Consider the following 27,818-nt stretch of genomic DNA (forward strand, 5'->3'; position numbering starts at 1 on the left):
CTTCCATCCCCTCCCAGAGCACCAACTGCTCTCCCTGCCATCCCTCCTTCAGAATCTTGGCACAATCATTTACAACTGCTGACACAATGCTTCTCCCAGCAACCTAGCCGATCCCAACCCTCATCCCGAAAAGAAAGAGAATACAAAGAAAAAGAAGAAACCCCTAATACTTGGCAACACAATGAGAAGTAAAAAACAGAAAGAAATTCATCAACCTCCCTAATTAACCTCTGGCAGAACATCACCAAACATAAATCCCTCCATCCCAGCAAAACTCCAGAAACCCCCAAATCCTAACAATCACCCCACCAAACTTAAACAACCCCATCTCATCCACCACATAAGAACACCAAACCCTTCTTTACACCAACCCTCAACAGCAAACAAAGCAAAAACAGAAACTCTACAACAGTATCTAATCAACCAATCAAAAACATTTATTAACACTTACCTATTCCCAAACCCAAAGAATCCAAACTCCCTGAACAAACAACTCAAAAGCCAGTAGTGGACACTAAAACAATTTGTACTCCAACCCTTCTGGAAGCCAACATGTTCAATGTAAACTCCTCTCCCAATGCAATTCCACCTTAGGCCCTAACCATCCTTCCCCACCTGCGCCTTCAAATCCATGGTCACATGGGGCAAACCTTCACTCTAGGCTGCCATCTTCCACACCTTCCCCAGCCAAACTCCCCAACATGACCTGAGGAACCTCAGCCCTCCCTCTCACAGTGTCATCATGAGGTACCACAGGAGACTTCCACTGGAAGGACCCCCTGAAGCTGCTGGGGATGAGGATGATGGTCACAAGAGGCCCTACCCTCCTGGGACAGGGGGAGGTGTTCCCCACTCTCCCAGGGGCTTCACGGCCCCACACCCAGTGTTCCCTTGGGTGGGGAAGTTTCTGATGCTCATTTGTGCATTTCCCACCTGGTTTGGCCAAGCATGCCCCCTGCTCCCATCACTTACCGACTTTTCCTGATGTTTCTTCCCAGCCCCAGTTCCCTCCTCCCTCCATTGTAAAGATCCCCATGGAACCCGTCCAGTCAGATCCCCAAAACGGTGTCCATTGCATTGCCAGTAAGTAAATCACCTTCCTGCTTGCTCTAACTTCCTGCCTCTCCTCTCTCCAGCCTTGGGGGTCCGCGTTTAGAATCCATCGCAGTCAGAGAAGGTTTGGGGCAGCAGAGTCAAGAACATTAGCAGGAACTTAGCTCAGACTCAGTGACCAGACAAAGGGCAAAGGCACCAATGATTCCTACCAAGTCACAGGATCCTCCAAAACAGTGCTGAAAGGTGGAAGAGCTCATCCCAAAGGCCTCGCCCTGGCGCCCGCAAACTTTGTAGAAATAGTCTGATAAAGGGACTTGATATGATTGGCTTATTAACCATCCTACGTATTTTATTTCGGCTTCCTTAGCAATCTTACGTATTTTATTTCGGCTTCTTAGTGATTCTATGTATTTTATTTCGGCTTCCTTAGCGATCTTACGTATTTTATTTCGGCTTCTTAGTGATTCTATGTATTTTATTTCGGCTTTCTTAGCAATCTTACATATTTTATTTTGGCTTTCTTATGATCTTACATATTTTATTTTGGTTTTCTTAGCTATCCTATGTATTTTATTTCGGCTTCTTAGTGATCTTATGTATTTTATTCCAGCTTTCTTAGCGATCCTATGTATTTTATTTCGGCTTCTTAGTGATCTTATGTATTTTATTCCAGCTTTCTTAGCGATCCTATGTATTTTATTTCGGCTTCTTAGTGATCCTATGTATTTTATTTCGGCTTCTTAGTGATCTTATGTATTTTATTCCAGCTTTCTTAGCGATCCTATGTATTTTGTTTCAGCTTCTTAGTGATCCTATGTATTTTATTTCGGTTTTCTTAGCAATCCTACGTATTTTATTTTGGCTTTCTTATGATCTTACATATTTTATTTTGGTTTTCTTAGCTATCCTATGTATTTTATTTCGGCTTCTTAGTGATCTTATGTATTTTATTCCAGCTTTCTTAGCGATCCTATGTATTTTATTTCGGCTTCTTAGTGATCCGGCTTTTTTTTTTTTTTTTTTTTTTTTTTTAGCAATCCTACGTCTTTTATTTTGACTTTTTTAGTGATCCTACATATTTTATTTTGGCTTCTTAGCGATCCTACATATTTTATTTTGGTTTTCTTAATGATGCTGCAGATTTTATTTTGGTTTTCTTAGTGATCCTACAGATTTTATTTCGGCTTTCTTAGTGATCCTTCATATTTTATTTTGGCTTCTTAGCGATTCTACGTATTTTATGTAGGCTTTTTTAGCGATCCTATGTATTTTATTTTGTTTTTTTTAAACAATCCTATGTATTTTATTTTGACTTCTTAGCAATTCTGTGTATTTTATTTCAGCTTTCTTAGCCATACTACGTATTTTATTTTGGCTTTTTTAGCCATCCTACGTATTTTATTTCGGTTTTCTTAGGGAACCCATGTATTTTATGTCTCCCTGAGAAGGGAGAGGTCCCTAGGCTTTTCCAGAAGTCTATCAGAAAGATCTGGGGCACACAAAAGATGAAGAAATCTCACTCTAATCAAACCACTTCTTTTTAAAGAGGTAACTGGGGGTCCAGGAGGACCAGTGTCTCACCAAGGTCCTACAGGTATTAAGAGGCAGAGGCAACTTCCAAACCTGGCGTTTGTCCTTTCTTGTTTTCCACTTCCCAGCAGTTTTTCCACTTTCAGTCGCCTATGATGTTGCCTGAGGCAGCATGGCAGCGGGTGAAGAGCTGAGTTTAAGTCTCACCTCTGATACCTCCTGGCTGTGGGACCCTCAGTGCTAAAGGCAGATCTCTAAGTTTGGCTTGCAGAGAACACGCTGTCCTGCACAGGTGGAGGGAATTGCTCATCTGGGAGTCCAGGGACCCCAGATCCAGATTCCTAGGATAACACATGAGAAGTCTACAAATGGCCAGGTGGACCCTTCCCAATTTCTTAGAGTTGTAGAAATGGCTTTGAAAGTTTAAGTCAGAAGAAAATCTCAGTAAACTACTGGGCACTGGGCTACATTCTAAGCATACAAAGAAAGGCAAAAGCCAGTCTCGCCTTGGGGAGCCTCCAATGGAAAGGGCCTAAGGGTCCCCAAGGGCCCATATGAAGACTTTGGACCTAAGGGGACCACCCTTGGTGGTCCCATAAAATGCTTAGGATGCTGTTTGGACCTTCCAGGCCTACAGCAGCCAGTGTTGCCATGATGGTGGACTTTGGGGAGCTCCCCGGCTCCTCCAACCCCATCTCTCTGGCCCTTTCCTGGGTTCTCTCCCTCCGAGCAATTCTCCCCCAGCAACTCATCTTTCTCTCCACCATCTTTCTTTTTCATGAGATTTCCAGGCCTGAAGGCTGGAGAGAAGGGGTTGGGCCCACTGGGAGGGCAGAAGGATCAGAGTTTGCTCCATTTGTCTTCTTCCCCCATCAGGAAAAAGAGCTTCCAGCTGGAGTTATTCCCTCTGACTCCTTCCTCAGTGATTCTGACGCAGATCGAAGGTAAGTATCTGTCTCTCTGGTGGTCATCACTGGGCCAAAGGATGGGCCTTGAAGCAGGCCTTGGAGGCTCCTTCTTCCCAGGATGGGGGCCCCTTAATACAATGAAACTTGGCTCTCTGTGGGAGAAGGAGGGCCAAAGCAGGGAGCCGGTGGGAAAGGGGAGTCCTCCCCTCTCTGGTTAGGGAGAAAGGGGCAGGGGAAGGGTGAACTCCAAGGAGCCTGAGGTCTTTAAAAAAAAAAAACCTGGGAGAGGCACATTGCAGGACTGAAATGGCCAAATCTGCCCCTGGAAAGCCCTGACCCTGGCCCACAAGCCTCCTGGTCCTGCCAGGGAGAAGGGCTGCCACGTGACTCTGGGGATGAGTGGCCCCAAAGGTAATGAATACTTCCAGGCAGGGAGGCTCTCAGTGTTTGAGGGCTGGCTATCTACAGGAGGGAAGGGAAGACACTTCAGGGGTTGCCCAAAACCTGGGAGAGAGACCTGAGCCAGGAAGGAGGTGGCCTAGGGGACAGGGAAACTTCCCCATTGCCCTGAGGCAGGAGAGGGACAAACAGCACTGCTGAAAGGCACTGAGGAGGAGCACAAGCCGGGACTCAGAGGGCCACATGAGCCAGCTAGGGATAATCAGTGAAAGCATTAGGGAGAAGGGAAGAAGGGAAGACCCAGCCCCAAGGAGAGTTCAGCCATGAGGAGGTGTATGTACTTGGGAGTTCCTGAGCAAAAAGAGGTCCTTTCAAATGGCGACTGTGCGCCCTGTGGGAGTCACTAGGGATACTAAGGCAAATTTAAGAACCAATCCCTGCCCTGGAAGAGCTCATATGCTCCTCAGGGGAAACTGGATAAAACAGAGTAAGATGATTAAGGGGCCTGCAGCTGGGGCAGCCCCTCATCGTCCTCCTTCTCTGACCATCCACCCCACAACTGCCCCAGCTGACTCTCCCACTCCCCTCAGTCGCTTGCCCAGCTGTCTTCTGCCTCAATTTCTGCTCTCTCTCCCCATCCTCATCTCAGGACCCCATCCTCTACTTCAAAAGGGACAAAGTCTCACCAGGGTCAGCCCCTCAGGTTCCCACTCGGGGCTTCTCCCCGTGACTCTGCAGTCCCCTGGACTCCCCCAGCCAAATCCCAGAAACAGCCTGAGCCTCCATTATCTCTCCGCCCATCACTTCTCAGACTTGAGAGGGAAAACCACCTTTGAAGCTGACAGTTTTCTCCAAAATCTAATACCCTTTTCCTTAGGGCAACTCTGTAAAGTATTATCTCTATTTTACAGATGGGGAAACTGAGGCAGACACAGGCTGGGTGACTTGTATGAGGCCTCAGAGCCAGCAGAGCTTTAGGGCAGGATCTTAGTGGAGGACTACAAGAAGTCCAGCCCCTAGAATTAGGGAGTGAGATCTCCTCCCAGCACCCTTAATGTGAGTAGGGCTGGGGACATACATCTAGGAGGGCCAGGTCCAGTCACTGTGTTACACAAAGGATTCTGGAGCTGAGACAAAGGCAATCTCATGAAACTACCTGACATGCTGTTAGCCAACACTCTAAGCTTAGTGACCACCCAACCAGGTCCTTCATCAGTAGAATTCTGGGTAGTGTGGGGGGAACATGGGATCCCCAGAGTGTCTGTAGGGCCAGAACTGCAGGAGAATTCAGGAGTCAGGCCAGGTTCATGGCTTGGGGAGGCTTCAGGAGGCGAGAAGGGCAGGGGGCCGGAGGAAGCCGGGGCCCGGAGGGCCAGGCCCACCTTCCTCCCCTACTCTGTGCTCTGCTTTCCCCTGCAGCATCACCTTACACTTGAAGATTTCCTGCCCGCCTTCACCTGCCTTCAACTACTCCCGGAGTCTAGGGTTTCCAATGCCACAAGTGAAGATTGAGATGGAGTCGGACCACGAGCATGAGCACGGAGACAGAGAGAAGCGTCCCAGAGACGGTGGCAACGAAACCACCCTGTAGCCTCTGGTCTTCTGCAGCCCCCACCTCCCCCTGGCCAGCGAGGAGCGGGCTGGGGCCTGGCCGTCTCACACACACTCACTCTCTCTCTCTCTTTCTCTCTCTCTCTCTCACACACACACACACACACACACACACACACACACACACACACTCACTCTCACACACTGTGATTCTCTAGAAATACAGATTATCCCCCTTTGACACGCCCCAGCCCACTGTCACCCAAGCCTCCACTTCCCCCTCCCACCCATCCCCAAGTCCCACAGGAAAGACAAGCAACAGTGTAGCTCTTCATAACTTAGGGATAGAACCTAGAACCGCAGACGTGGTAGATCGCCACGGCCCCCTTCTTGCTGCTCGGCCTTGCTTGCTTGGGATCTCCTTCACTTGGCATTCCCTGCCTCGGTTTCCAAATCCCTGACAGAAATCCAGACCTCCTCATCAGGGGCATGCTAATGCATCCCCTCCTGAGGGACCAACTACTGCATCTGGAGAGGTCAGAGCTGGGACAGAACCTGACAAAGCCATCCGTGAGCTCTCCGGGAAGAGGACAGAAACGTAGCCACAAAATCTCACAAGGGTCCCATCTGCTAATCCTGCAGGACTTCGAGACCCGCAGGTGGCCTTCTCTCCCCTAAGATGTGACACAGTAAATGGCCCATTCCTGTCCCAAACCCCCCTGAGTCCCCAAGGATAAAGGCTCACTCCCTAAACTTGCCCTGTCCATGACTGACGATCCCCAGGCCCTTCATGACCATCAGAGCCTTGCTTCCTGAGCACAATGCTTGCCCTAACTATACTCCAACCAGACAGAGGAACAGGCAGCTCTGAAGGAAGTGGAAGGCCTTACTGTCTGAGCCAGCTTACACCCACCCAGCCCTGCTTCTCAGTAAAAAGGTCGGTCCCAAGCTTGGTGCCTTTTTAAACCTCAAAGATGCAGGCTCTGCTCTGGAAAGGACACAAGCTGATGGACAGGGAGTGCAAAAACCTCATCTCGGTCCCAAAATCAAAAACAGGCGGCCCTGCGGGTTCCTCAGTTTCCCCATTCATGACACGGACCACTGGCTCCTAAATCATGTGCCCCGGACCCATTCCAAAGGCCCACTAAGCAGTGATTGCACCACAAGGTACGTGGGCCTTCCGGCCGAGACTAGAATCATACCTACAAGTAGCATCTCGTAGGGAACTGTGAAAGCCAACATTCAGGAGCGCTCGCGCTCCAAAAGTCGGTCATCCCACTTGTGGAGAGTCTAAACCCCAAGACCTTTCCTTCCCTAAGCAGAGGACAGAAAACGAGGGGTCCCCTTGGTCTTTAACACCGGCTGGCCAAGAAAGTGCCTGAACTCAGGTGCGCAGGCAAAGGATGGCCCGGGAACTCTGGCCGGAAAGCTGCTTCCTAAAATGACAGCTGGAAGGCAATAGGGAAGGACCCAATACATGAACCCCTGAAAGTCCAAGCTTGTCTGTCCCTCCCCTGCCCCCCATCCCTAGCTAAGAGGTCTGGGCAGGCGTTCAGGGCTCCCTGCGATCCAGCCCGTCAGCAATAATCACGGCTGGCCCCGATGTAGCAACCAAAAGGCTTTCCTGCACTTCCCACCTGTCACCTCGCCCAATCCTCGCGGCTTCCGGAGGCAGGTTCTGTCTGTGCGCCCATTGCCCGGATGGAAAAGCAGCTTCTGCTATGGCCAGAGGGGCCTTCCTGGTCAGAGGCTGCATTCGAAGCCATTTTCCTGACTCTGAGTCCAACGCTGTTGACACCTTAATTTTGCCTCTCACTTTTGGAGCTCCATGTGTTGTTGGTAAAACAGATACTTTGGAACTGACTGTTAATAGTGTTTTGTTTTGTTTTTTTAATTTCTGAGTTAAGAAAAACTGGCATTTATTAACTTGTAGTTTTAGAACTCACTATTTCAAATAAAAAAGACGTCTTTTACATGAACAGTCACTCCTGTGTGATTTAATTCTGGAACCACGTCTGCGCTTGGGCACGTCCCCATCGGTCGATTAACTGGCAAGTGGGCTCACATCAGTGATGCACAAGCAGTTTTAGCTGCAACGAGCTAGTCTAGTGTGTCGCCGCGGAAGAAGCTTTTCGGCGGAGTTTATTGCTGAACTTGTAATATTAAATGCCAGCAATTAGAACTTTAGGAGCTGCCCCAAGTCTACTCGGCAGATGGGCCAGAAATTGCGTCATCACGCGTATACATTACAAGGCTTGCCTCCCCCCACAAAAAGAGGGCATTAGTCTATCCCATATATACTAATATTATATATACCAGGGGTCCTCAAACTTTTTAAATAGAGGGCCAGTTCACTGTCTCTCAGACTGTTGGGGGGCCGGACTATAGTAAAAACAAAAACTTTGTTTTATGGGCCTTTAAATAAAGAAACTTCATATCCCTGGGTAAGGGGGATAAACGTCCTCAGCTGCCGTATCTGGCCCGCGGGCCATAGTTTGAGGACCCCAAACTATACATACTAATTATATATACTAATATAATATATATACTATATATGCTAATATACTATATATTAATGATAATACTTATATAATATATATACTAATATTACTGTATATGCTAATATACTATATATACTAATATAATACTATATATATTAATATGTATACTAACAAATATATACCAATTATAGAGATATATTCTATATATACTAATATATACTAATAATACAATATAATATATATACTAATATACTACATATACTAATTATATATACTAATATAAAATATCTATTAGTTTATTAGTAGATCCCAAGTCCTGGGTCTAGAAGTCAAAGAACAGACCGTTTTGGACTCCCATGATGAAAGTCAGACACTTTCTATTTAAGCCAAATGGCATTAGCCACCAGCCCTCTCCCTGACACCATCCCTTGGGATCAGTCACGTTTTCTCCCTTGACAACCAAAAGCTCCGGGGCTAAACTTTTTTTAAAAGTTGGTGTTTATTTTCTAGATTTAGGCTGTTTTCTCGCAGCACCTGCACCTCAAATACAGGAACCTGAACTGCTGGCAACAAGCCTGCTCCATGCACTGGGATGACGGCATTTTTTTGCTGAGGCTATGGGGTTAAGTGAGTTGCCCAGGATCACACAGAATGGCAGCATTTTTAATGGCCCTTTTTATAAACCAATCACTAATTCCCATGGCACCTGCTGATATTTCGTACACACAGGAAACAACCTGATCTCAATGATCTTAAGAGATTGTGAGAAATTGCTAGTTACTCCCATCTACCACATGGAAGCCAGCAAGGATTTTATGTCATATTACCAATAAAGAAGGGAGCTTTGTCTGCTTTGTCTGTGTTCTCAAGGGCGCCCACTTTCCAGGTCTCATAACCAGCTCGCACGCCTTGGACACCTCACACCCTGGAAGTGCCGACAAAGACTTATTCCTCTTGGGAATGGGGGATACCGAGGAAGGAGAAGTTGGCAATCCCAAGTTTAGAGTGAAAAAAGGCAAGTTAAGTAAGTACCTAAGGTTGGATTTGAATTCAGAACTTCCTGGTTCCAGGATCAGGGCTCTTGCTACTGCACCATCCAGCTGTCTATAATGGCCACCACTCACTGATCAATCACCCTACCTCCACCCCTAACCAACTGTCGGGCAGAAGGGCCGATGGAGCATCCTTCAGGGCTGGGATCAGAGGTGTTATGGCCCAGGTTTGTCGCGGCTGGGCCTCCCAGGGGTGCCGGCACTTGCCCCAACGAGACCCCAGGGGGCTGGGAGAGGAGAAAGACAACCAACTTCAGGAAGATGTCCATCTTCTGACCACATTATGTTCCAACAGAACAGACCACACCTCAAAGAGTTTCTTTTTTTTAAAAAAACTGTTTAATCAAAAATCTGGTTAGGTAAACTGAGTAAGCACTGCAAGCTTTCAAAGACTTTTAGGAAAGGCAACAGGGACCGAAGTGGAAAGAAAGTGGGAGCCACTGCAAATTCTTTGGTTATTAGGAGAGTGCCAGGCTCAGCCCCAGCCCACCCCAGCGCCCTTTCCCCAGGTCTGAGGAGGAAATGCCCCCCAAACTCCTCCTGTCCCCCAGAGCACAAACAGTCCCCAAATCAGGGCTTCTTTTCCAGTCTCGCTTCTGTTCCAGGTGCTGTGTAGGATCTGAATCATGACCTTGAGGTCCAACTTGGAGGCCTTGGAAATGAAGTCCAGGACGCTAGCTCCCCACAGCGCGCACAGAACAGGCAGGGCTGTTGGCCGGTCCCTGGGCAACGCTTCCGGGCTGAAGGCTCAAGCTCCGGCCCGAAGGAGCGCCACCTTCACTTGGGCTGGACACTAGTGGGGGCGCATCCATGGGAGCCAGGGGACCGCAGTATCTCGGGGCCGTGTTTCAGATTCCCCGGCGGGCTCTCTGCCCTCCTCTGAACCACTAAGGTGAGACTGTAACCAAAGCACCCTCCCGCAGGGGGCCTTGGACGAGGTTCAGGAGCCAAAGTTCAGCCACCTGACTTTACCAAGTCCCCTGATGACAACAATGCAGTGACTGGCCTAAGGGACCCCCTAAGGGGTCTCTGAGCTGCCCGTGGTGAGGGTCCCATGGGTCGATTCCCAAGAGCTGCCCCTGCCAGTGGGCGCAGGGCACCCCGCGGCCACCGACGAGGGGTATCTGAGCGCACCTAGCTGCCTACCCTGAACGCTTTCAATAAATAGCCTAACTGCAAACAAGTATCAGAAAATCACGTCAGCAGAATAAATTAAAATATTGCATTTCTATCGGCCTGTTTTGCTTTTTTGAAAAATTTCACGGAATGTTTCTGCTTTCTTTCGCTAACGAGACGCCCCCGTCAGTTAAGAGCTGGCTGCCGCCAGCTCCTTGGCCTTCCCCGGCTCGCGCTCCTCGGGCTTCAGCAGCTTCTTGGCGGCGATGATGGTGTTCTTCATCAGCATGGCCACCGTCATGGGGCCCACTCCCCCGGGGACTGGAGTGATGTAACTGGCTTTCTTCTTGACCTCTGCGGGGGCAAAGGAAGGGGGAGCACTTCAGGAGGGGCCCCACAAACCTGACACATGCCCCTCCATCAGAATGTATTCGCACTGGTCCAGACAAGGAACTTTGGAGATTTCCAACTAATTCCCACAAAGATTATTAAGCACTATGTGTATGCACGAGGGAGAATAAAACAGCTCTGCGCAAGATCAGTGCCACAGACTGTGGGGAAGGGGAGGTCCGCCTCGGGCGGAGGAGGGACGATGGAGAGAAAGGGGCAGAGGGGAGGCCAGGACAGGCCTAAGGGAGATCCAGAGGGCACCTGCTGGAAACAGAGAATTCAGCAGGTGAGACACACTGGATAGGCCAGAAACCTGAGCCCTGGGATGCCTGGGATGGACGTGATTTGTGGGGGGAGGGCTCCTGCTTGGCAGGAACAGCAGGGGCAGTGACAAGACGGAGACAGTGTCTTGAGCAGTCTTGCACGATAAACTCCTAATGGATCCAAAGCTCGAGCGCAAAAGCTCCATTGGAACAGAATTGAGACTAAGCCCCTCCCCACAAAGCTGAGGGGACACTGGTCACCCCAGCAAGGAATGGAGACCACAAAAACCAAAGAAACTGAGCCGCTCTTTGCATAAATAAAAACTTCCATGAGGAAGTTCTTTCCATGAGGAAAGAATAAAAGGCTGAACTGGGAGGGCAGCAAATATTCTCATCCAATATCAGCAAACTTTTTTGGCCTCAGGCGCTCCTGCTGAGGTCGCACTGAGAGGTCGGGGGCGCACTGAAGAGGCAGGGGCTGGCCTAATCACCAGAGACTCCTTGGGGCTGCAGCTGGGTCCCTTCTAACAATGCAATCGTCCCCCTGCACCTCTGCATCTCTTTCAGAACCATTAGTGAGCCCCCATAATACCCAGCTACACAATGTCCCTGTGCTGCCCATCGAGGGACCCAGGGAAGCGGGAGGAGGGGGGGCGGGCTCTGCCAGAGGGAAGGTCAGAGACCTGTCAGGACATCAGCAGGAGCTGGATGCTGGGCTGCAGGATAGAACACGGAGACGGCCTTTCTGGGCTGTGGAGCCTCGAGGGCCACCGGGTACTTACCTTCAAAGTCCACGTCTCCCACTAACTTGGGCTTGTCCGTGATGGGATCGTGAACCCGATTGATGCCCACGTCAATGACGGCAGCTCCTTCCTTGATCATGTCGGCCGTGATCAGGTTGGGGATGCCTGCAAGGGGGGACAGTGAAATTGCAATCTGCCCCTCCCCCCAACAAGGACTCCTCCCCCCCACTGAGGGTTCCTCTCCCCCACCCCTCACCTCCCGGTACCACTGCCTCCCCCCCTTCCACCACTGAGTCTCTGACTCAGGGACCCTGAGAGCCCAACTCCACCTCCTTCAAATAACCCCTCAGTAGGCCCCTCAGGACCACAGCATCTTCTCTTCCCAACAGAGAGGAGCACAAGCCAGGCCCAGCCTCCCCACCCTCTCCCTCTCCTGCCCCACCAGGGCTTTGCAGGGCACCGCCCCGCCCTCACAGGCCCCCCTGGCTAGCTCCCCCATCTCTCTGCTCCCCAGACTCCAGATCAGCGCCATCCCTGAGATGCCAGAGCCAGTTCCTGGCCCAGCGGATCCCTGCACTTTAAAGAAACCCTAAGGTTTCGGTCACTAACAGGCAGGACCGGAGAGATGCTCAGCAGGGGAGCTCGTTCAGGGTCCCCGCCCCCAAACACTCCCCAAGAAGATGCCTCACATCACTCCTAAGGGCAGAGCAAATCCCTCGGGAGGGTCCTGACCTCATCTCCCGAAGCCCCCAGACTCTCCCCCGCCCCACAGCGCGGGCCCCAGCAGAAAGAACAGAAAGCCCGGAGGGCCCTTGGAGCTCCCCACTCAGCAGCCCCTGCGGAGCCGCCCCTGCCCGGCTCACCCGCAGCGGCCACCACGATGTCAGCCAGAATCGTGTGCTTTTCACTGCTCCGGGAGTGTCGGTCGGAGATGGTCAGGTGGGCCCCTGCGGGCAAACCGGGTGAGGGCCTCCCCCCTTTCGGCCGTCGCCCAGGCCAGGCAGGGGTGGGGCCTTCAGTGCCCGCTCCAGGCTCCCGGATTGGGGGCGGTCACCTTTCTGAGCACCTGCCTTGATCCCCCACAGAGGAAGACTCCGGCCCTTTGACTCCCGCACTCGTCTCTCCCGGGCGGCAGGCAAATTCGCTGACCCTCCTCAGCCTGCAGCCCGCCCCCCCAGACCCCCAGGCCGCCCCTCCCAGGCCCCGGGCCACCCTCCACCCGGTGCGGGGCCCCCTCCAGGTGCTGTGGCGGCCGTCCTTAACAACAGGCATGGGGGCGCCCCGTTTTGGACCGGGCCACCACCACGTTCTTGCCCAGAGTGGGGATGCCGGTCCGCTTGATGATCTCCCACACGCCCCAGGGCGTGGCGGGCAGCATGGAGTACTGGTCCAGGCACATGCGGCCCACGTTGATCACATGGAAGCCGTCCACGTCCTTATCGGGAGCCACGGCGTTGCAGACCCTTCTCTCGTCGATGTGCTCTGGGAAGGAAGAGGGAGGAAGGAGCTCACCGGGGGTCGCTTTCCAAGGGGGGCCCTCAGGGCAGCCAGCAGGGAGCGTCCTACAGCGTCTCCACGAGCAAGGGCGGCCCCGCCGCGCCCCTGGGGTTCCTGAGACGTCGCCCAGAGCAGGGACACCTTGGATGTGTAAATCACCGGGGGGGCCAGGCCCCAACTGCCCAGGTGGCCGAGCTCCCCGGCATACGGAGCCCTGTCCTGAGAGTCAGAGCACCCCCTGCCCTGCCCTGCCCAGGGACACCAGAACCGGGGCTGAGACCTGACCCCGACTCCTCCCTGCTCGGAGCCTGAGCCCTCAGAGCAGCCGGGGAGGTGGAGGAGGTGGGGACTACAGCGGCTGTGGAGGGAGGAGAGGCTCTGAGCCAGGGTGGGAGCCAAGTGTGGAATTCTGTGATGTGTGTGACTGTATGTGATTATTGTGTGTGATTTTGTGTGTGATTGTGTGTGACTATATGTGATTGTTGTGTGTGATTGTGTGAGCATGTATGTGCTTTACACATACTCTCGGCTGATCCTTAGTAATCCTGCCACAGAGGTGCTACTATTGTGCCCATTTCACAGAAGACAAAACTGCGGCAGGCTCGGGCCTCGAGCGCTCCAGGCCCCAGCTCCCCACAGGGGCCCCTCACCGGACAGAGTCCACACTCACCAGGAAGAGGGAGCTGGACCAGGAGGCCATCCACATTGTCGTCGTTGTTGAGCTTGCTGATCAGGTCCAGAAGCTCTTCCTCCGAAATGGAGGCGGGCTTCAGAATCGTTTCACTGCTGATTCCTGTTTCAAATAAACAAAGGAAGGGATGGGGGCGGGGGCAGATGCCCCCCAGAACAAGAGCTGGAAGGACCCAACAGATGTCCCTGGGTCAGGAAGGCCAAAGGTCGCCGGCCTGGCAATCATCACCGTGGAGGAGCTGATCCCTAAAGGGCCTCCCCAGCTCGCTGCCCAGCCGAGAACGCAGCTTCCATGGCAGACAATGGACCAAGTGAGCTCCGCAGGGGACTGGATTTAAAGACCTACTAGACCAGGAGACTGAGGCCCAGAGCCTCACGGGCCTGACCCCACCCAGGGGTTGGTCAGGGGCAAGGGCAGAACAAAAGCTCGATGGCTCAATTCCTCGTCCGTCCTTGTCCAGCGCTTTCTCTGCCCCGTCCCTCAGTCCCTGTCCATCTCTGAGCACAAAGCCCCAACCCCTGAGCTGAACTGCACACACATATACATGTACACATGCACACACACATAGACACTCACTCCCACTCACCACGGTAGCTCAGACCCTCATGGTGGGCCCCCCCACCCTCCCTGCAGGAACCACCTACTTCCTGCCTCAAGTCTCCTCTCCCTCCAGTCCATCCTCCTTTCAGTGGCCCAAGGGACTTTCTTCCAGCCCTCCTGACTACTTGCCCCCAGACCCCTCATTCGCTCTCTCTGTCCCCTTCCCTCCCCTTTGCATCTTCTCCACTCCAGGCCCTCCCCACCTCACCCCTCACATCCAGGACTCGCCTTCCCTCTATTCCCCACCCACCCACCCCACCTCACCTTTCCTCCCTGGGCCACCTCACCTGCAGCTTTGCAAGCACACCCAAGGGGCTTGAGTTCTCCCCTTGGAGCTTTCGTTCCCTGGGGGAGGCCCCCTTCCCTTTGACCTTAGCCGGCCCCGGGGCTGGCATACAGCAGGCACTTAATAAAGAGCAGCTGACCATAGATTCTGGCGAATGCCAGCGCAAGGCCCACAGGAGAGTGTGGGTGACCAAAGGGGTCCAGGCCGCCCGTCAAACACCTACCCACATCCGCGGCGGCCCTGGTCTTGTTCAGCACGTAGGAGTGGCTGGCCGGGTTCTCCCCAACCAGCACCACGCTCAGGTGGGGCCGCTTGTTCCCCAGGGCGACCCACTGCTCCACTTCATGCCGGGCTTCCTGCCGGATCTGCTGGGCCAGCTTCTTTCCAGAAATCACCACGGCTTCGTTTCTGCGGAGGGAGAAAAGCTCGGTTGGGACGGGCCGGACTCGGAACTCGCTCAAAGGCCACAAGTCCTTGCCAGAGCTATTGGGAACGTATCCCTTTGTCAGGACCATCACCTTGATCCAGGAGACGCTCAAAGTTATCTAAGATCAAAGAAAGGATTTCAGATCCAGAATTCTGCCGGGACGATCCCAGCAGCTAACAAGTAGCAGAGCATGAGGGCGCGCAAATTTCCAATTCTAAGGCTCCCAGACCCTATGAAAAGCATTCTTTTATTCAACAAGCATCTATTAAGCGCCAACTATGTGCAAGCCACTAGGCTGGGCCCTAGAGAAACACAAAATCACAAACGAGTCCCTACTCCCCCAGAGCTTTTTTGCCCGGAGGATTACACAGATAAATAGAAGGTATTTGGGGGACAGAAGGACCCGAACAATCAGGCTGCCCAGAGGAGACAGCCCGGAACTGAGATTTAAAAGATTCTAGCTAAGAACTGAGTCACAAGGACCTGAATTCAAATCAGCCTCTAATGACTGATTGGCTTGGGAGACAGTAGGCTAGCTACTGAAGCTCTGCCACAGTTTACTCATCTATAAAATGGGGATAATACCAGCACCTTCCTCCCAGGATTGCTGGGAGGAGCAAATGAGTTAATTGTGATCCTCAGCAAACTGAACAAAGCCTTATGTAAAGGCTGGCTGTGATACTGCAGAAGACAGGTGTGTTATCTGTGCAAAGGCCGAGAGACAGGGAGGGAATATGGGCCTGGAAGGGAGTCTGGACCGGTCTGCTGAGGCCCCGGAGGCCAGGGAGGGTCTGCGACCAAGGTCAAACCCAGGCTAGCTAAGGTGACTTGGACAGAAGCACTGAGGACAGATCAGGAAAATTGTAGGCAAGGAGAGGAGTGAGCTTGTCCCAAAAGGGGCAAATGGAGCCCAGGGGACGATGTGAAGGCAAGAGCAGACTTGGCAAGGGACTGGATTTGGGGCGCAAGGGGCCGTGACTGGAGGGCAGCTGCAGGAGAAGGGGAGCAGGACAGAGGGACTGCCTGGGAGTGTGAAGTACAGCTGTGCTTGCCCAATGCCTGCCTTTCTGCCAAAAGTGCTCCCTCAAATCCACAGAGAGCCCGACCCTTTCTGCTCCTCTAGAAGTCACAGAGCATTTGTCCCTGAAATCCCCAGCCCTCACAGCAAACCCCAGGGCCGCAGCCCAGTGGGCACCAACAACTGAGGGGCCGACGTGGCCAACAGGCGGCCCGCCCCAACGAGCTTCTTTAGGGGAGTGCCTAATACGGGGGCTCAGTCTGGTGAAGACTTCCCAATGGCCATTCTCTCTGGAGAGAACGTTCATATGGAATAGAGGTGGGAGAGCATGTAGTTGGCAAGAAAGAAAATTAAGGAAGGAAAGGCAAAGTTTCCTAGGGGAACTTGCTATTTACCAGGAGGAAGGGAACGCCCCATAGCTGACAGGCTAAATCCTAAAAGGGGCTTAGCCCCCTAAAGGGTTAGTTAGCCATAAAGAGAATGAGGCATTATGGGGAGGGGGGAGCAGAGACCTCGTGGCCTGGGAGCCAGCAGCCAGTGCCAAGGGGTCCGGCAAAGGGAGGAGCCATGGAGAGCTCTGATGGGGAGATTTAACCTGGGGGACATGGCTGGGATTGCTGGGCTGGACACAGCAAGGTGGCCCTTCCCTGCAGCCTCAGGGCAATACTTCAGTCCCTCTCTGAAAACCAAGAACACACCATCAAGACCCCAGCAAAACAGAACTAAGAAATAAATGTTTAACGAAATAAATAAAAATACAACCGAATACAAAGAGAATTGTAGTTAATCTGTGGCCCTGCCCACAGGAATCCTAAAGTGGGGCTTAGGGAAAGATCACTCTTCCCTTGGCAACACTGATCTCCTTACACCCCTAGCCCCAACTGTTTAATTTCTAATTTGTAATCTGGGCAGCTTTCTGGGGCCAGGGTCCCCCCTCGAAATGTTTTCTTTCACCCCCAACCCCTCCATGAAGTAAAAGATTTACAGCTTGACATGGCCCAAAGACTTGCAGGCTAATAATCCATGGAGGACTCGTGATCTGTGCCACAGAAAAGAACATCTCCTATTGAGATCAGGGAGCCATTCTCATTTCTAACTTTCTAGTTCTCCAAGATCCACCCAGGTACTGGATATCCCATAGTGCCATCTGCCTCTCTCAATGAATGCTAACTAAAATAAATGTGTATTTGCGACCCATAAGCAGGAGTGCTTTTAGTGCATTCTGCCTTTGAACAGCCAACCCTGAGCTCCAGCCACAGCAGACGACCCCACCCGGCCACTTCTCTGCACCTTGCCTGACACCCCATCCTGCCGTGAGCATACCAGCATGTGCCCAGATGGTACAGACCAGACAGAAAAGGACTCAAGGATGGACCTGTTGGGCTCGAACCGTCAGCTCATCCCTGGGAGGCTGGTGGAGAGAAGAGAGCGTTTGACAAGCTATTGTCAGGCAGGCCCCCTACCAAAAATACTCTGCCCACAGCAGAAAGTCATCCGTCATCAGTGTGTTACCAGTGCCCACAATCCCTGCCCAGCGTTCCAGCTCTGCTGCATGAACATTCCTGATCTATATCAACTAAGGGGTCAAGACCCAGAGCAGCGACCTGTTCCAGCAGGGGGAAGGTGTCTGGGGAAGGGAACGAAAGGGAGCCGGGTCCCAGCTGCCTTGGGGAGTGACTTGGTTTATTTATACCTCAACCTCAAGCCCTCCATCTCAGGATGCTCAGCTTCCACTCCAAGCAAAAGGCCCTCCTTTGTTTGGCAAGCAGCACCTGTCTCACACTTGGACCAGGGAATGAGACTGTGGGGCAACAGCTGGGCCTTCGGAGCAGTGGGTTCCAAAGGGTTTAAGCCCGGCTTAGTCACAGGAGCCGCAGGGCTTACCAGGAAAAGTCTCAGGAGAGCCATTCAGACTGAAAGGAATAAAGTCTAGAATCGACCACACATGCACAGAATAAAGCAACTAATTTGCTCAAAAAGAACATTTCATTTGGTGTATATTTTTAGTATCACAAAAATGTGATGTCAGAGCAGTACAATGAATTGCAATTGCCAGTTTCTGTCTCAGGCTAAGTTTTTAGAAAGATCCCCACTTATTATATCTAGCCTCCAGTTTGTTTTTTGCTCTGGATTTGATTGAAAAAAAGGCCGAGATTGCACATGTTTAACATATATTGGATTACTTGCCATCTAGGGGGAAGGGGAGAGGGGATGAGAGAAAAAAAAAATTTGGAACACAAGATTTAGAGAGGGGGAATATTGAAAATTATCCATGAATATTTTGAAAATAAAAAACTAAAAAATAAAGAGCTGAGAATCCTAGTTCACAATGAAATAAATACCTTAGAAGCATGTTTAAGAACAGCTGCTTCTTTAAGGGCAGACACTAAAACTTTTATAACTTCACTGATGGTAAATCAGTTTGGAATTTCTAGAAACCGAAAAGACCAATTCACTCATCTTTCCCTTTTTTGCTGATTTTCCCTAAATGAAGATATCCAAAGCTCATTCATGTGGTTTTGAGCAGTAAGAATTATCCCTTCAAGTCAATGCACCACTCTAACATTTAGCCATGGGACCAAGAACCTTCATTTGATGTGTGGAGTCTCTGATTAACTTCTTTAAAATTCAATTTTATTTGATTTTCAGATTCGAATTCTCTCCATTCCTCCCCTTCTCTACCCCCACAATGAAATGAGGGGGAGAGAATTACAAATATGTGTAATCACGAAAAAACAAATTCCTCCATTAGTCTTATCTGAAAAAGAAAATGCTTCAAATTGCATCCATCCATAAAGTTCTTTTGGGATAGCATTTTACATCAGGTTTTTTAAAAGTGAAATGGATCATATTTAACATTTAATGGTCAATCTGCTATCCGGGGGAAGGGGTGGGGGAAAGGAGGGGGAAAATTGGAACAAAAGGTTTGGCAATTGTCAAATGCTGTAAAATTACCCATGCAGATAACTTATAAATAAAAAGCTATTTAAAAAAAAAACTGAAGTGGATCATTCTATGAGGGGAGTTACTAAATCTTTCACAGCTGACTATCTTTATATTGTGCAACTATATACAATGCTTTCTTGGTTCTGCTCTTTGCATCAGTAGGTTTTTCTGAAACTGCCCCCCCACTCCTCATTTCTTACAACACTATAGCAATCCATCACAATCATAACCCACAATTTGTTCAGCCATTCCCCAAGTAATGGGCATCCCTTTAATTTGCAATTTTTTGCCGTAAATGTTTTTGTACAAATAGGTCCCTTTCCTTCATCTTAGCTGAAATATTAGACTTAGTTCCAAAGTGTTTTCACAAATGGGTTGACCAGTTCACAGCTCCACCAAACAGTGCATTAGCTCCATATTTTCCCACAGCTCCTCCAGCATGTTATTCTCTTTGTCATTTTAGCCAATCTGATAAGTAGGAGATGGCACCTTAAGAGCTGTTTTAATCTACATTCCTCTATTTATTTGTGATTTAGAGCATTTTTTCATATAACTTGGATTTCTTCCTCTGAAAATTGCCTCTTCATGTCCTTTGATCTTTATCAATCAGGACATAATGGCTCTTATTCTTGCAAATTAGAGCCAATTCCAAAATGAGACTCTGAGAAATTTGTTGCAAAGATTTTTCTCCCCTAGTTTCCTGGTTTTCTTCTCATTGTTTTGTTTATGCAAAAACTTTTTGTGTAATCAAAATTACCTGTTTTATATTCTATGGACCTATTTATTTCTTCCTTATCCCATAAATGGAATGACCAGTAAAGTTTACTTCTCCCTCTCTCACAAGCTCTGAAAGATCCGGAGAAACAATGGATGGATTAGTAAATTATTAACCACTACCTGTTGCCCATCTCTTTGACAAGGAATAAATAGCAATCACCACAAAAGGATTTAAGTAAGGAAGAAAGAGGGAATATCCATGACCCTTAAACCTTCTGATGCTTCATAATTATCTTCATCTAAAAAGCTCCATTATAATTTGCTTACATCGCTCTTTATGTCTAAGTCATGTACCTATTTTAAATTTATTTATTTATTTACCAAGGTTGTTCTCAGGGTCAAAGGAAATATCTGTAAAGCTTCACCCTTTATGTCTAAATCATGTACCTATTTTAAATGTATTTATTTACCAAGGTTGTTCTCGGGGTCAAAGGAAATATCTGTAAAGCTCTTGGTCCAATTCTGGCAATCCCTGAGCGCTGAATTCAAACTGGGAGAAGCGACTTGGCCGGGGTCACACCCCTAGTGTCTCAGGCTGGATCTGAACTCTCCTCTTCCTGACTATTTCTCTTCTGAGCCCAAGCCAGCCTTCTTCAGCTATCTATAAAATATCAGCACATCTCTGGCTCAAATGAGATCATGTATTTAAAGGCCTTTGCAAACTATGTAATTAGAACAGTTATCATTTGACCATATGTTGGCTTTCTCAGGGAGGTCCTTAGAGTTGGTTTCCCCCTTTTGTTAACTGAATGCTATTTGCTAAAAATAGATGAACACATTAAGACCAGACCAAAGATTACAGCAAAGCAATGATTAAAGCCCTTTAGGAAAGAATCTTATAATACTAGAATCGTATTTCTCTCTTTCTCACAAGCTCCAATAGAGAGAAACAATGGATGGATTAGTAAATTAACCACTACCTGTTGCCCATCCCTCTGACAAGGAATAAATATCAGGACTTAAGCAAGGAAGAAAGAGGGAATATTCAGGGCCCTTAAACCCTCTGATGCTCCATAAACTTTGAAAACTTTCCACTCAAGTGATGACTCAACAGTGTCAGGAACTGTTCAATTCAGAGCATCTAAAAGCAGCCACAAGCACAAACCACCCCACTCACCAGGATTGTTCCATGACATCACTGTCTCCAACCCCCCCCCCCCCCCCCCCCCCCCCCTGTCCACATCCCCACCCACCCCCCCAACCCCTTCCAGGACTCAAGAGCCTCATAAAATCTGCTCAGAACTTTGCTACCCAGGGGAGCTTTCTCCAGGATGCTTAGAAAACCAGAAAGAAGAGAAAGGGCTGCAGGCTATTTCCTAGTGATCAAAAGCACCAAGCCGGGGGAGCAGATAAGGAAGGCTAGAATGTTCTCTGGCAGGACAAGGAGTCAAGGGCCAGCATATTTAAAATGTTTAAAAAACAGATGATGCTTTAAAAAGGGCATATTTAAAATATTTAAATAACGAGCCAACGGCAACAAAAGGAGCCCTTGTCTCCAAAGGGACCTGGGGCCCAGTTTCTGACATAAGAAAGCAAGCCCATTAAGGAGCCATGAGCACAGTGAGCCCCCATCGAGTGCCCAACATGCGCCAGGCCCCTCAAGCCCAGGAGGCTGCTTCAGGGAGGGCGAGGGAGGACCACTGGCCAAGCCGGCCTGTCCTGCACTGAGCTGGGGGACCAGGACAGTCCATTAGGGCTGTGCTTTGCAAGGACCCCCTGACAACTAACATTCTGTGCAGTTTTAAAGTTTGATCCCCGAATCCTCACAACCAGCAAGACCAGTGCTCCTAGGAGCCTCGTTTTTACAGCTGGAGAAACTGAGGCAATTTGGTTCGGTGACTTGGTTCTGCTGTGTCAGGGTGCATGTGACAGGGTCACATGGCTGATTCTTGACCCTGGGCTTTCTGACTTGGCCAGATCCAAGTAGATCACTTCTAAAGGATTTTATCTTCACTCCCTGCCTTGTCCCCAGGGTCTCAAAGACTCCCTGTCTTCTGCATTGCACCCCGGCGACTGATTCCACATTAAATCATCCCCCAATACTTCTCTGTTCTGGTCACTCCCTCCTCGGCCTTCCCAGATACCCCAGGAGCCTCTCCTGATTGTCCTGGAGGGACTCCTCCAACCACCCAGGGTGAACATGAGGGGCAGGGATGGCCACTCCTGCCTCGGGACGCCCAGAGGACCATAAGTGCACAGGGATTCCATTCCTGTAAGCCTGGTGCCGAGGCAAGGTGGGCACCCAGTGATGTAATGCGCCAAAACCAAGTGCCCTGAAATGAACCAACTCCCACAGGAGCCCCGGGGCCCAGCCCTCCGGCCATCCCACCCACAGCCCCGAGTCCGAGCCTTTGGTACCACCCACAGCAAACACACCATGAATGTTAGAACAAGATCTTTCTGAGCCCCCACTGCCTCAAGGCTATACACGCCTGAGCAATAACTGGCACCTCCCGGACAGGCCGGCCTGGCTCCCCAAGAGCACAGGACAAGGCTGTGCGCATTTAGGGTTAGGGCCAGTCACTCCGGGCACACACACATACACACTCACACACACACACACACACTCACTGCCACCTTGGTCACCAACTCCCTGCTGACTGAATCCCAAAGCAACAGAAATGGCCAGGCAGCGGCCCCTCCCCCAGTGCAGCCCTGCCCCCCTCATCCAAGGAGTTGTGGAGCCTCCTTGGGCAGGTGCTGGTTCCAAGAACGACTTTATCAGCCCGAACATCTGCTGGGCACCAGACCCACCTCGGAGCCCCGGGTACATTTCCACGTGACCTGCAGCTGAGCTCTCCTCCTCTGGGTACTGCGGGCTAAGCCTAAACTTGGCCTAGTCCAGCAAGTTCCAGGTTCATTTAGCAGTTTGTTTGTTGGCTAAAATGCTGTCAGGCACTATGCACTGAAACAAAAACAGCCAGCCAAAGTCAAATGAGCAGCAATTAAAGACTACTATTTTAATAATTATGGTTTAAAACCACAGAATATATTAAACTGGCAAAGAATTAGAACCCGAGGGGACACCTATGGATTGGGGTCAGCTGAACAGGTGACAGAATTCACCACTGCCCAATAGGAAATGACGCAAAAGATGAGTAACTAGGTGACAGAATTCGCCACTGCCCAATAGGAAATGATGCAGAGGAGGGGTAACTAAGTGACAGAATTCACCACGGCCCAATAGGAAATGAAGCAAATGGTTTCTGAGAAGTCTGGGAAGATCTCTGTGACCTGATGCTGAGAAGAGAGCAGAACCAAGAAAACATTTATACAGGGGGGATTAAAAAATCTCATCATTTCATCAATTCAATCAATTTCATCAATTCAAAAAAAAGTTTAGTTTTAGTGTTTTGAAAAGGTCCTAAACTCTCCCAGGAAGGAAGGTAGCAAGCTCCTTGCAGGCCCAGATCCTGCCGCTCCCAGGCCAATCCTTTTCTATTTCAGACTCAGCAGAAGCTTCCATGGAGCCCAATCTCATCCCAAAGAGCGGCCTTTTTTCTCACATACTGCCAAGCTTCATGTGAGCTTTCCAAATCCATGGGCTGTTTTTTATTCATGGCTATTTTTAACTTGGATTTTCAGAGGAATGATAGGGGCAAAGTGTCCTCAAGGACTTGGGACCCAGATGGAGTCAAGGAACTTCAAAGGCTTCTTGTGGGAGGAGGCCTGTCACATTGTCTTGCCTCAGTTTCTTCATCTACAAAAGGGGGACACACCTGTCATTCCCAGGGTTGTTGCGAGGATCAAATAGATAGTATTTTTACAAGCACTTTGCAAACCTTTTATGAAGCATCATTGCTGTTTTTAATCAAGAGAAACTGACATTTAAGAGAAGCAAATTGGAGGAGGGAACGAGCCCTTGGGCATCCTAGCTGACATCTGGGGGACCCTGCACTTGCTAATTTAGTCAGACCCTCAAGGACTCGCCTGTGACAAATCTTGGCTCTCCCCACCTTGTACATGAGGCAGCTGCAGGGGCAGTACTGGAAGTAAAGCACCGAGAAGGTGTCACCGACACTCACACTGTTAGGGTTAGAGATCATCACTAAAGAGAAAAGGCCCCAAAGATGTAGTCAGATCAGAAAGAAGACCAGGGGAAAGGAGCAATCATCAATGTTAGCCATTATATGGCATTGTGGACCTTGGAGGGAGAGCTGATGGGCAGGGGGACCCACAGAAAGGTCCTATCCAGATGCTAAGAAGGGTACTTCTGGGTGGCAAAGAGCTGGACAGATACACGATGCCCATCATGATGCTGGGGTAAATGGCTAAAGTGGGGAACAACCTCCATGTAATGAGACACTTTTGCCATTAATGTCAGACAGAGGAAGGCTGATCCACAAATAGTCCACATGTTTCTCTAGAACCTTAAAGTTTGCAAAGCATTTTTTCCTCACAAGTCAGATAAACTGGGACTTAGGAAAGAACTTTCCCCCAACCAAGAGATAACTCAACGTTTCTATGGCACTCTCAAGTCCTTTATCTATTAATCTCAGTTGGGACTCAGAACAATCCCATGAGATCAGTTACTGGGGTGATATATTATACATAGGGAAATGAGACCCAAGCTAAATGACTCCCTTCCCATGGGACAAATTCAAACTAAAGTCCTCCTCACTGACCCTGGGGGGACAGAGCTGTGAGTGGGAAAACTTCAGGCCCCAAGATCCAGTTTTCAAAGAATTTTTTTCAGGAGTTTGGTTTTTCCTTTATTTTTTATTAATGATTGAAAGGGTCTAAGCGTGTAAGTGGAAACTGAGGGAGATAGACTGAGGGACATCAGAATAAACACCACTGGATCTTCTCAACTGTGCAGGCAAGGCATCTTTCCCTCAGTGTAGTTTCCTTATTTGTAAAGTGGACATTATGATCTGGACTAGACTCGGAAGACTAAAACCCCCAAACTTGAATATTACTAGATGAAATAGTCAAGAACATACATCACTGACTTAAGAGCCCTACCCACCCCCCACATTTCAAGCTTTCCTCTCCCCTTCTGCCTGCCTCTGCTCTCCTCTCTGTTCTCTTTCTCAGCAATTCTCTAAGACTGATCTGTAAAATTACAAGATTTGCAGAGAGACTCCCTTAAGAAATTCCTGAAGTAACATTTCCCTCACCACAAGGCTATGAAGATCAAATAAAATCCTCTAAGAAATCGCTTTAGAAAAATGAACTCTTTAAAATGTCAGCTCTAATTACTATTGTGAGGAAATTTTGCCTCTAAAATTACTGAATACATCCACCCGAGAACAAGAAGAGGAGGTGGTGGGTGGGGGTAACAAATCTGGCAGAGCCTAAAGTCCATCTAAGGCAGAGCCCTGCATTTATCTCCTGGATGTGGCGCTTTCCCACGGCCCTGGAGTCTCCCTACTGCATTTCCCCATCTATTGGCAAAGAGGGGAGGTGCTGCAGAACTCCAGACATTCATTCATCATCCCTTGCAAACGAATCCCGGGATTTCATCAGCCTGCAAGCAGCCTCAGTAGCCACTAGGTGAGCAATAAGGACGGGAAAAAAACTGGTAAAGGGAAAACCATGGGATGGAGAGCCCATAACCCCCAAAAGCAGCTGTTTCTTCCCTCCAGCACAGCCCACACCTTTTATTGAACCCTTTTGAAAAACTTTATTAAATTAACTTTATTAAGAGCCTACTTCTGAGTTAACAAAAGTGGTTTTTTTAGAGGTGGTTGAGACCCCTCCCCACTTTTTTCTCTTTTCTCTTCCACCTTCCCTTCCAAGGAAGTTGCATTATTCTTGTTTACACCTCATCCCACCTCATCTCTGAAGGACCCAGACCTCTTGGTACTGGGAACCGAGATTCTCCGGTCAGAGCTCCCAGGAGCAGCGCCCCACAAGAGCAAGGGGTCCTAAGCACTACCTGACTGCCTTCACCCAAAGCTAGCTCTTCCTTTCTTTGCATTTACTTGAGATTCATCGACTTGTGGTAGAGTAGCGAGGTGTCCTCCCCAGGAGAATATCATCAGCTCCCAGGAGCCCGGCTGGCCAAGTTTGTCCGGCCAAGTGCAGCACAGGGAATTATGGGAGGTACTTAAGAGTCAGTGACAGATCCAAGTGCTGAGTGAGCTCTGAAGTCAGGAACTCTGCAGAGCTGGGCCCTTCTTTCTCTCCTTCCAGGACAAATAATGCCTGGACACCCACCCGGAGGGAGAGCTGTGGAAATCACCAGTTGTGAGAGCCCGGGAGGCCATGTTCTCCCAGCTCTCCCTCTTCCTCAGACAGGGGCTATTATTCAAGCTGCCCCGGGGAGCAGTGGCAAGGCAAGCCGGGGTCCTCCCTTACTTTACTGTGTCAAGTCTCTCGGAGGCTTTCTTAGCAAAATCCCGGCATGTTTCGCCATCTCCTTCTCAAACAGGGGCCAAGGGGCTTTCCCAGGACCGCCAGGTGGCAAGGCAGTAAGTGCCCCAGTGAGAACCGGGGGCCTCGGGGCAGGAGCCCTCAGCCACAGCGCGGCTGCTGCTCCCGGAACCGCGGGACACAAAGCAGGCCTGGGGCTGTTTTAAGCCCGTTGTGCCCTGTCATCCTCACGCACCATTCGGATCCCTCTCTACCTCTGGGTGAGGCTGGGCAGCCCCCCCCACTTCCCGTTTCTTCCCCGGGCTGGGGGCTCCCCCGAGACCCCCACCTGGGCCCGAGTCCGGGGCCGTTTCTCCCCAGCGCCCGGCAGGGAGCTCCCGCGGGCGGGCGCGCCCCGGGCCGTTCCCCAAGGATGCCCCAAGTCTGTCACCGAGCGCACAAACCCGGGCCCGGGCCCGAGGGCACGGGGGGAGGCGGATGGGGGGAGAGGGCCCGGCCCCGGCCCCGGGTCCCCCTCCTCTAACCTGTGAAACTGGGGGCAAGCCCGAGCCCCCAGGGACCCTCCTCCAGGCCGGCTTCGGGGCTTCGCGCCCTCCTTCCGTGCCCTCCTCTCCCCCCCACCCCAGCACCCAGAAGGGTTGGAATTGGCGCCTGCGGGCGAGTCTCCGCCCCGCCCAGCCCGATTCTCCCGCCAAGGCCACCCCCGCCCCCAAAGCCCGAGCCTGGCGGCCCGCCCCGCCCCCACCGCTGCCCCCGCCTCCGGGATCCCCCCAAAACCCCTCGAGCCCACGGCTCTCCCCGAACGGCGGCCGGGGTGGGCGTGGGCGAGGCCTCGGGGGGGGGGGTCCCAACAGGTGCAGCGTCCTCCCCTCCCTCCCCCGGCCCGAGGCTCGGACCCGGCCCCGCCCCCCATCCCGTCCCGGCTCATCTCCTACCGCGCCAGGAGTCGGGCGCGTGCTCGGGCTTCTCTCAGGCGGCCGCTCTCCGGGTCCGCCGGGCGGCCAGTGACCGCCGAGCTCGCCCCGCTGCCCGGCCCGGCCCCGGCCCCGCCCCCGCCGCCGCCCCCGCCCCCGCCCGCCCGCCCCCGCCGCCGCTCACCTGGCCGCCGAGAGATGCAGGCGACGGCGGGCGCCGAGCGCCGGGAGCAGGAGGCGCGCCGCCCGCGGGGCCGCCAGGGCCGCGGGGCCCGCCATGCCAGAGGGCGCCGCGGGGCGCGGGGGGAGCGAGCGCCAGCAGCAGGGACGGGCGCCCACGCTCCGCGGCCACCTCGCCCGGCCGGACCCGAGAAGGGCGCGCGCTGCCGCCGGCCGCCTCTTATAGTCGCCGGCCGCGCGGGGGGGCGGGGCGGGGCGCCCGGCGCGTGACGTCACGGAGCCCGGCTCCGCCGCCGACTCAATGAGGGGGCCCCGCGATTGAAGCGCGCCGGGAGGGAGGCGGGGCCCGGCGCTCCCTACATGGCCGGCGGCCGCTCATTGGCTGGGGAGGAGAGGCAAGAGAGGGCTGGGGTTGCGTAAGCCTGACAGCTGTCAGAGGAGCGGAACCGGAGTGATGGAGACGCTTGTCCGCCCCGCGTGGTGCAGGCGAGGGCTCCGAGAAGTGGCGGCTGGGCGGGCGGGGACGCGGCGGAGAGCGCGGAAGCCCGCCCGACCCCGCGCTTCTGCAAACGAGGAAACCGAGGCACCGAGAGACGTCCCAGCCTCGCCCACCCTCGCTCCCCATCCGCGCTCTTCTTCCCACGGACAACGGTCC

The 27,818-nt window shown here is 51.4% G+C and overlaps 2 protein-coding genes and 1 long non-coding RNA gene across 3 annotated transcripts in view; 2 read left to right on the top strand and 1 right to left on the bottom strand.

Moving 5' to 3' along the window:
* Nucleotides 1-192, top strand: part of SLC4A5 (solute carrier family 4 member 5) — a 98,240-nt gene extending 98,048 nt beyond the window's left edge. Inside the window, exon 24 of the mRNA XM_031949192.1 lies at nt 18-192. Coding sequence (XP_031805052.1) covers nt 18-192 — 175 coding nt within the window. The remainder of the gene's footprint in view (nt 1-17) is intronic.
* A 573-nt stretch (nt 193-765) lies between these two features.
* On the top strand, nt 766-7,445 carry LOC116421224. The gene is made up of 3 exons (XR_004231519.1): nt 766-1,083; nt 3,463-3,530; nt 5,313-7,445. It is a non-coding gene; the product is annotated as an uncharacterized LOC116421224 (long non-coding RNA).
* A 1,881-nt stretch (nt 7,446-9,326) lies between these two features.
* Nucleotides 9,327-27,375, bottom strand: MTHFD2 (methylenetetrahydrofolate dehydrogenase (NADP+ dependent) 2, methenyltetrahydrofolate cyclohydrolase). The gene is given in 7 exon segments (XM_031949626.1): nt 9,327-10,467; nt 11,549-11,674; nt 12,373-12,456; nt 12,719-12,991; nt 13,677-13,799; nt 14,807-14,991; nt 27,168-27,375. Coding segments are annotated over 7 exon segments (1,050 nt in total). The 5' UTR covers nt 27,263-27,375; the 3' UTR covers nt 9,327-10,303.
* Nucleotides 27,376-27,818: the final 443 nt, after the last annotated feature.

This window comes from Sarcophilus harrisii, chromosome 2, assembly GCF_902635505.1.
Source record: "Sarcophilus harrisii chromosome 2, mSarHar1.11, whole genome shotgun sequence".
Taxonomy (NCBI): domain Eukaryota; kingdom Metazoa; phylum Chordata; class Mammalia; order Dasyuromorphia; family Dasyuridae; genus Sarcophilus; species Sarcophilus harrisii.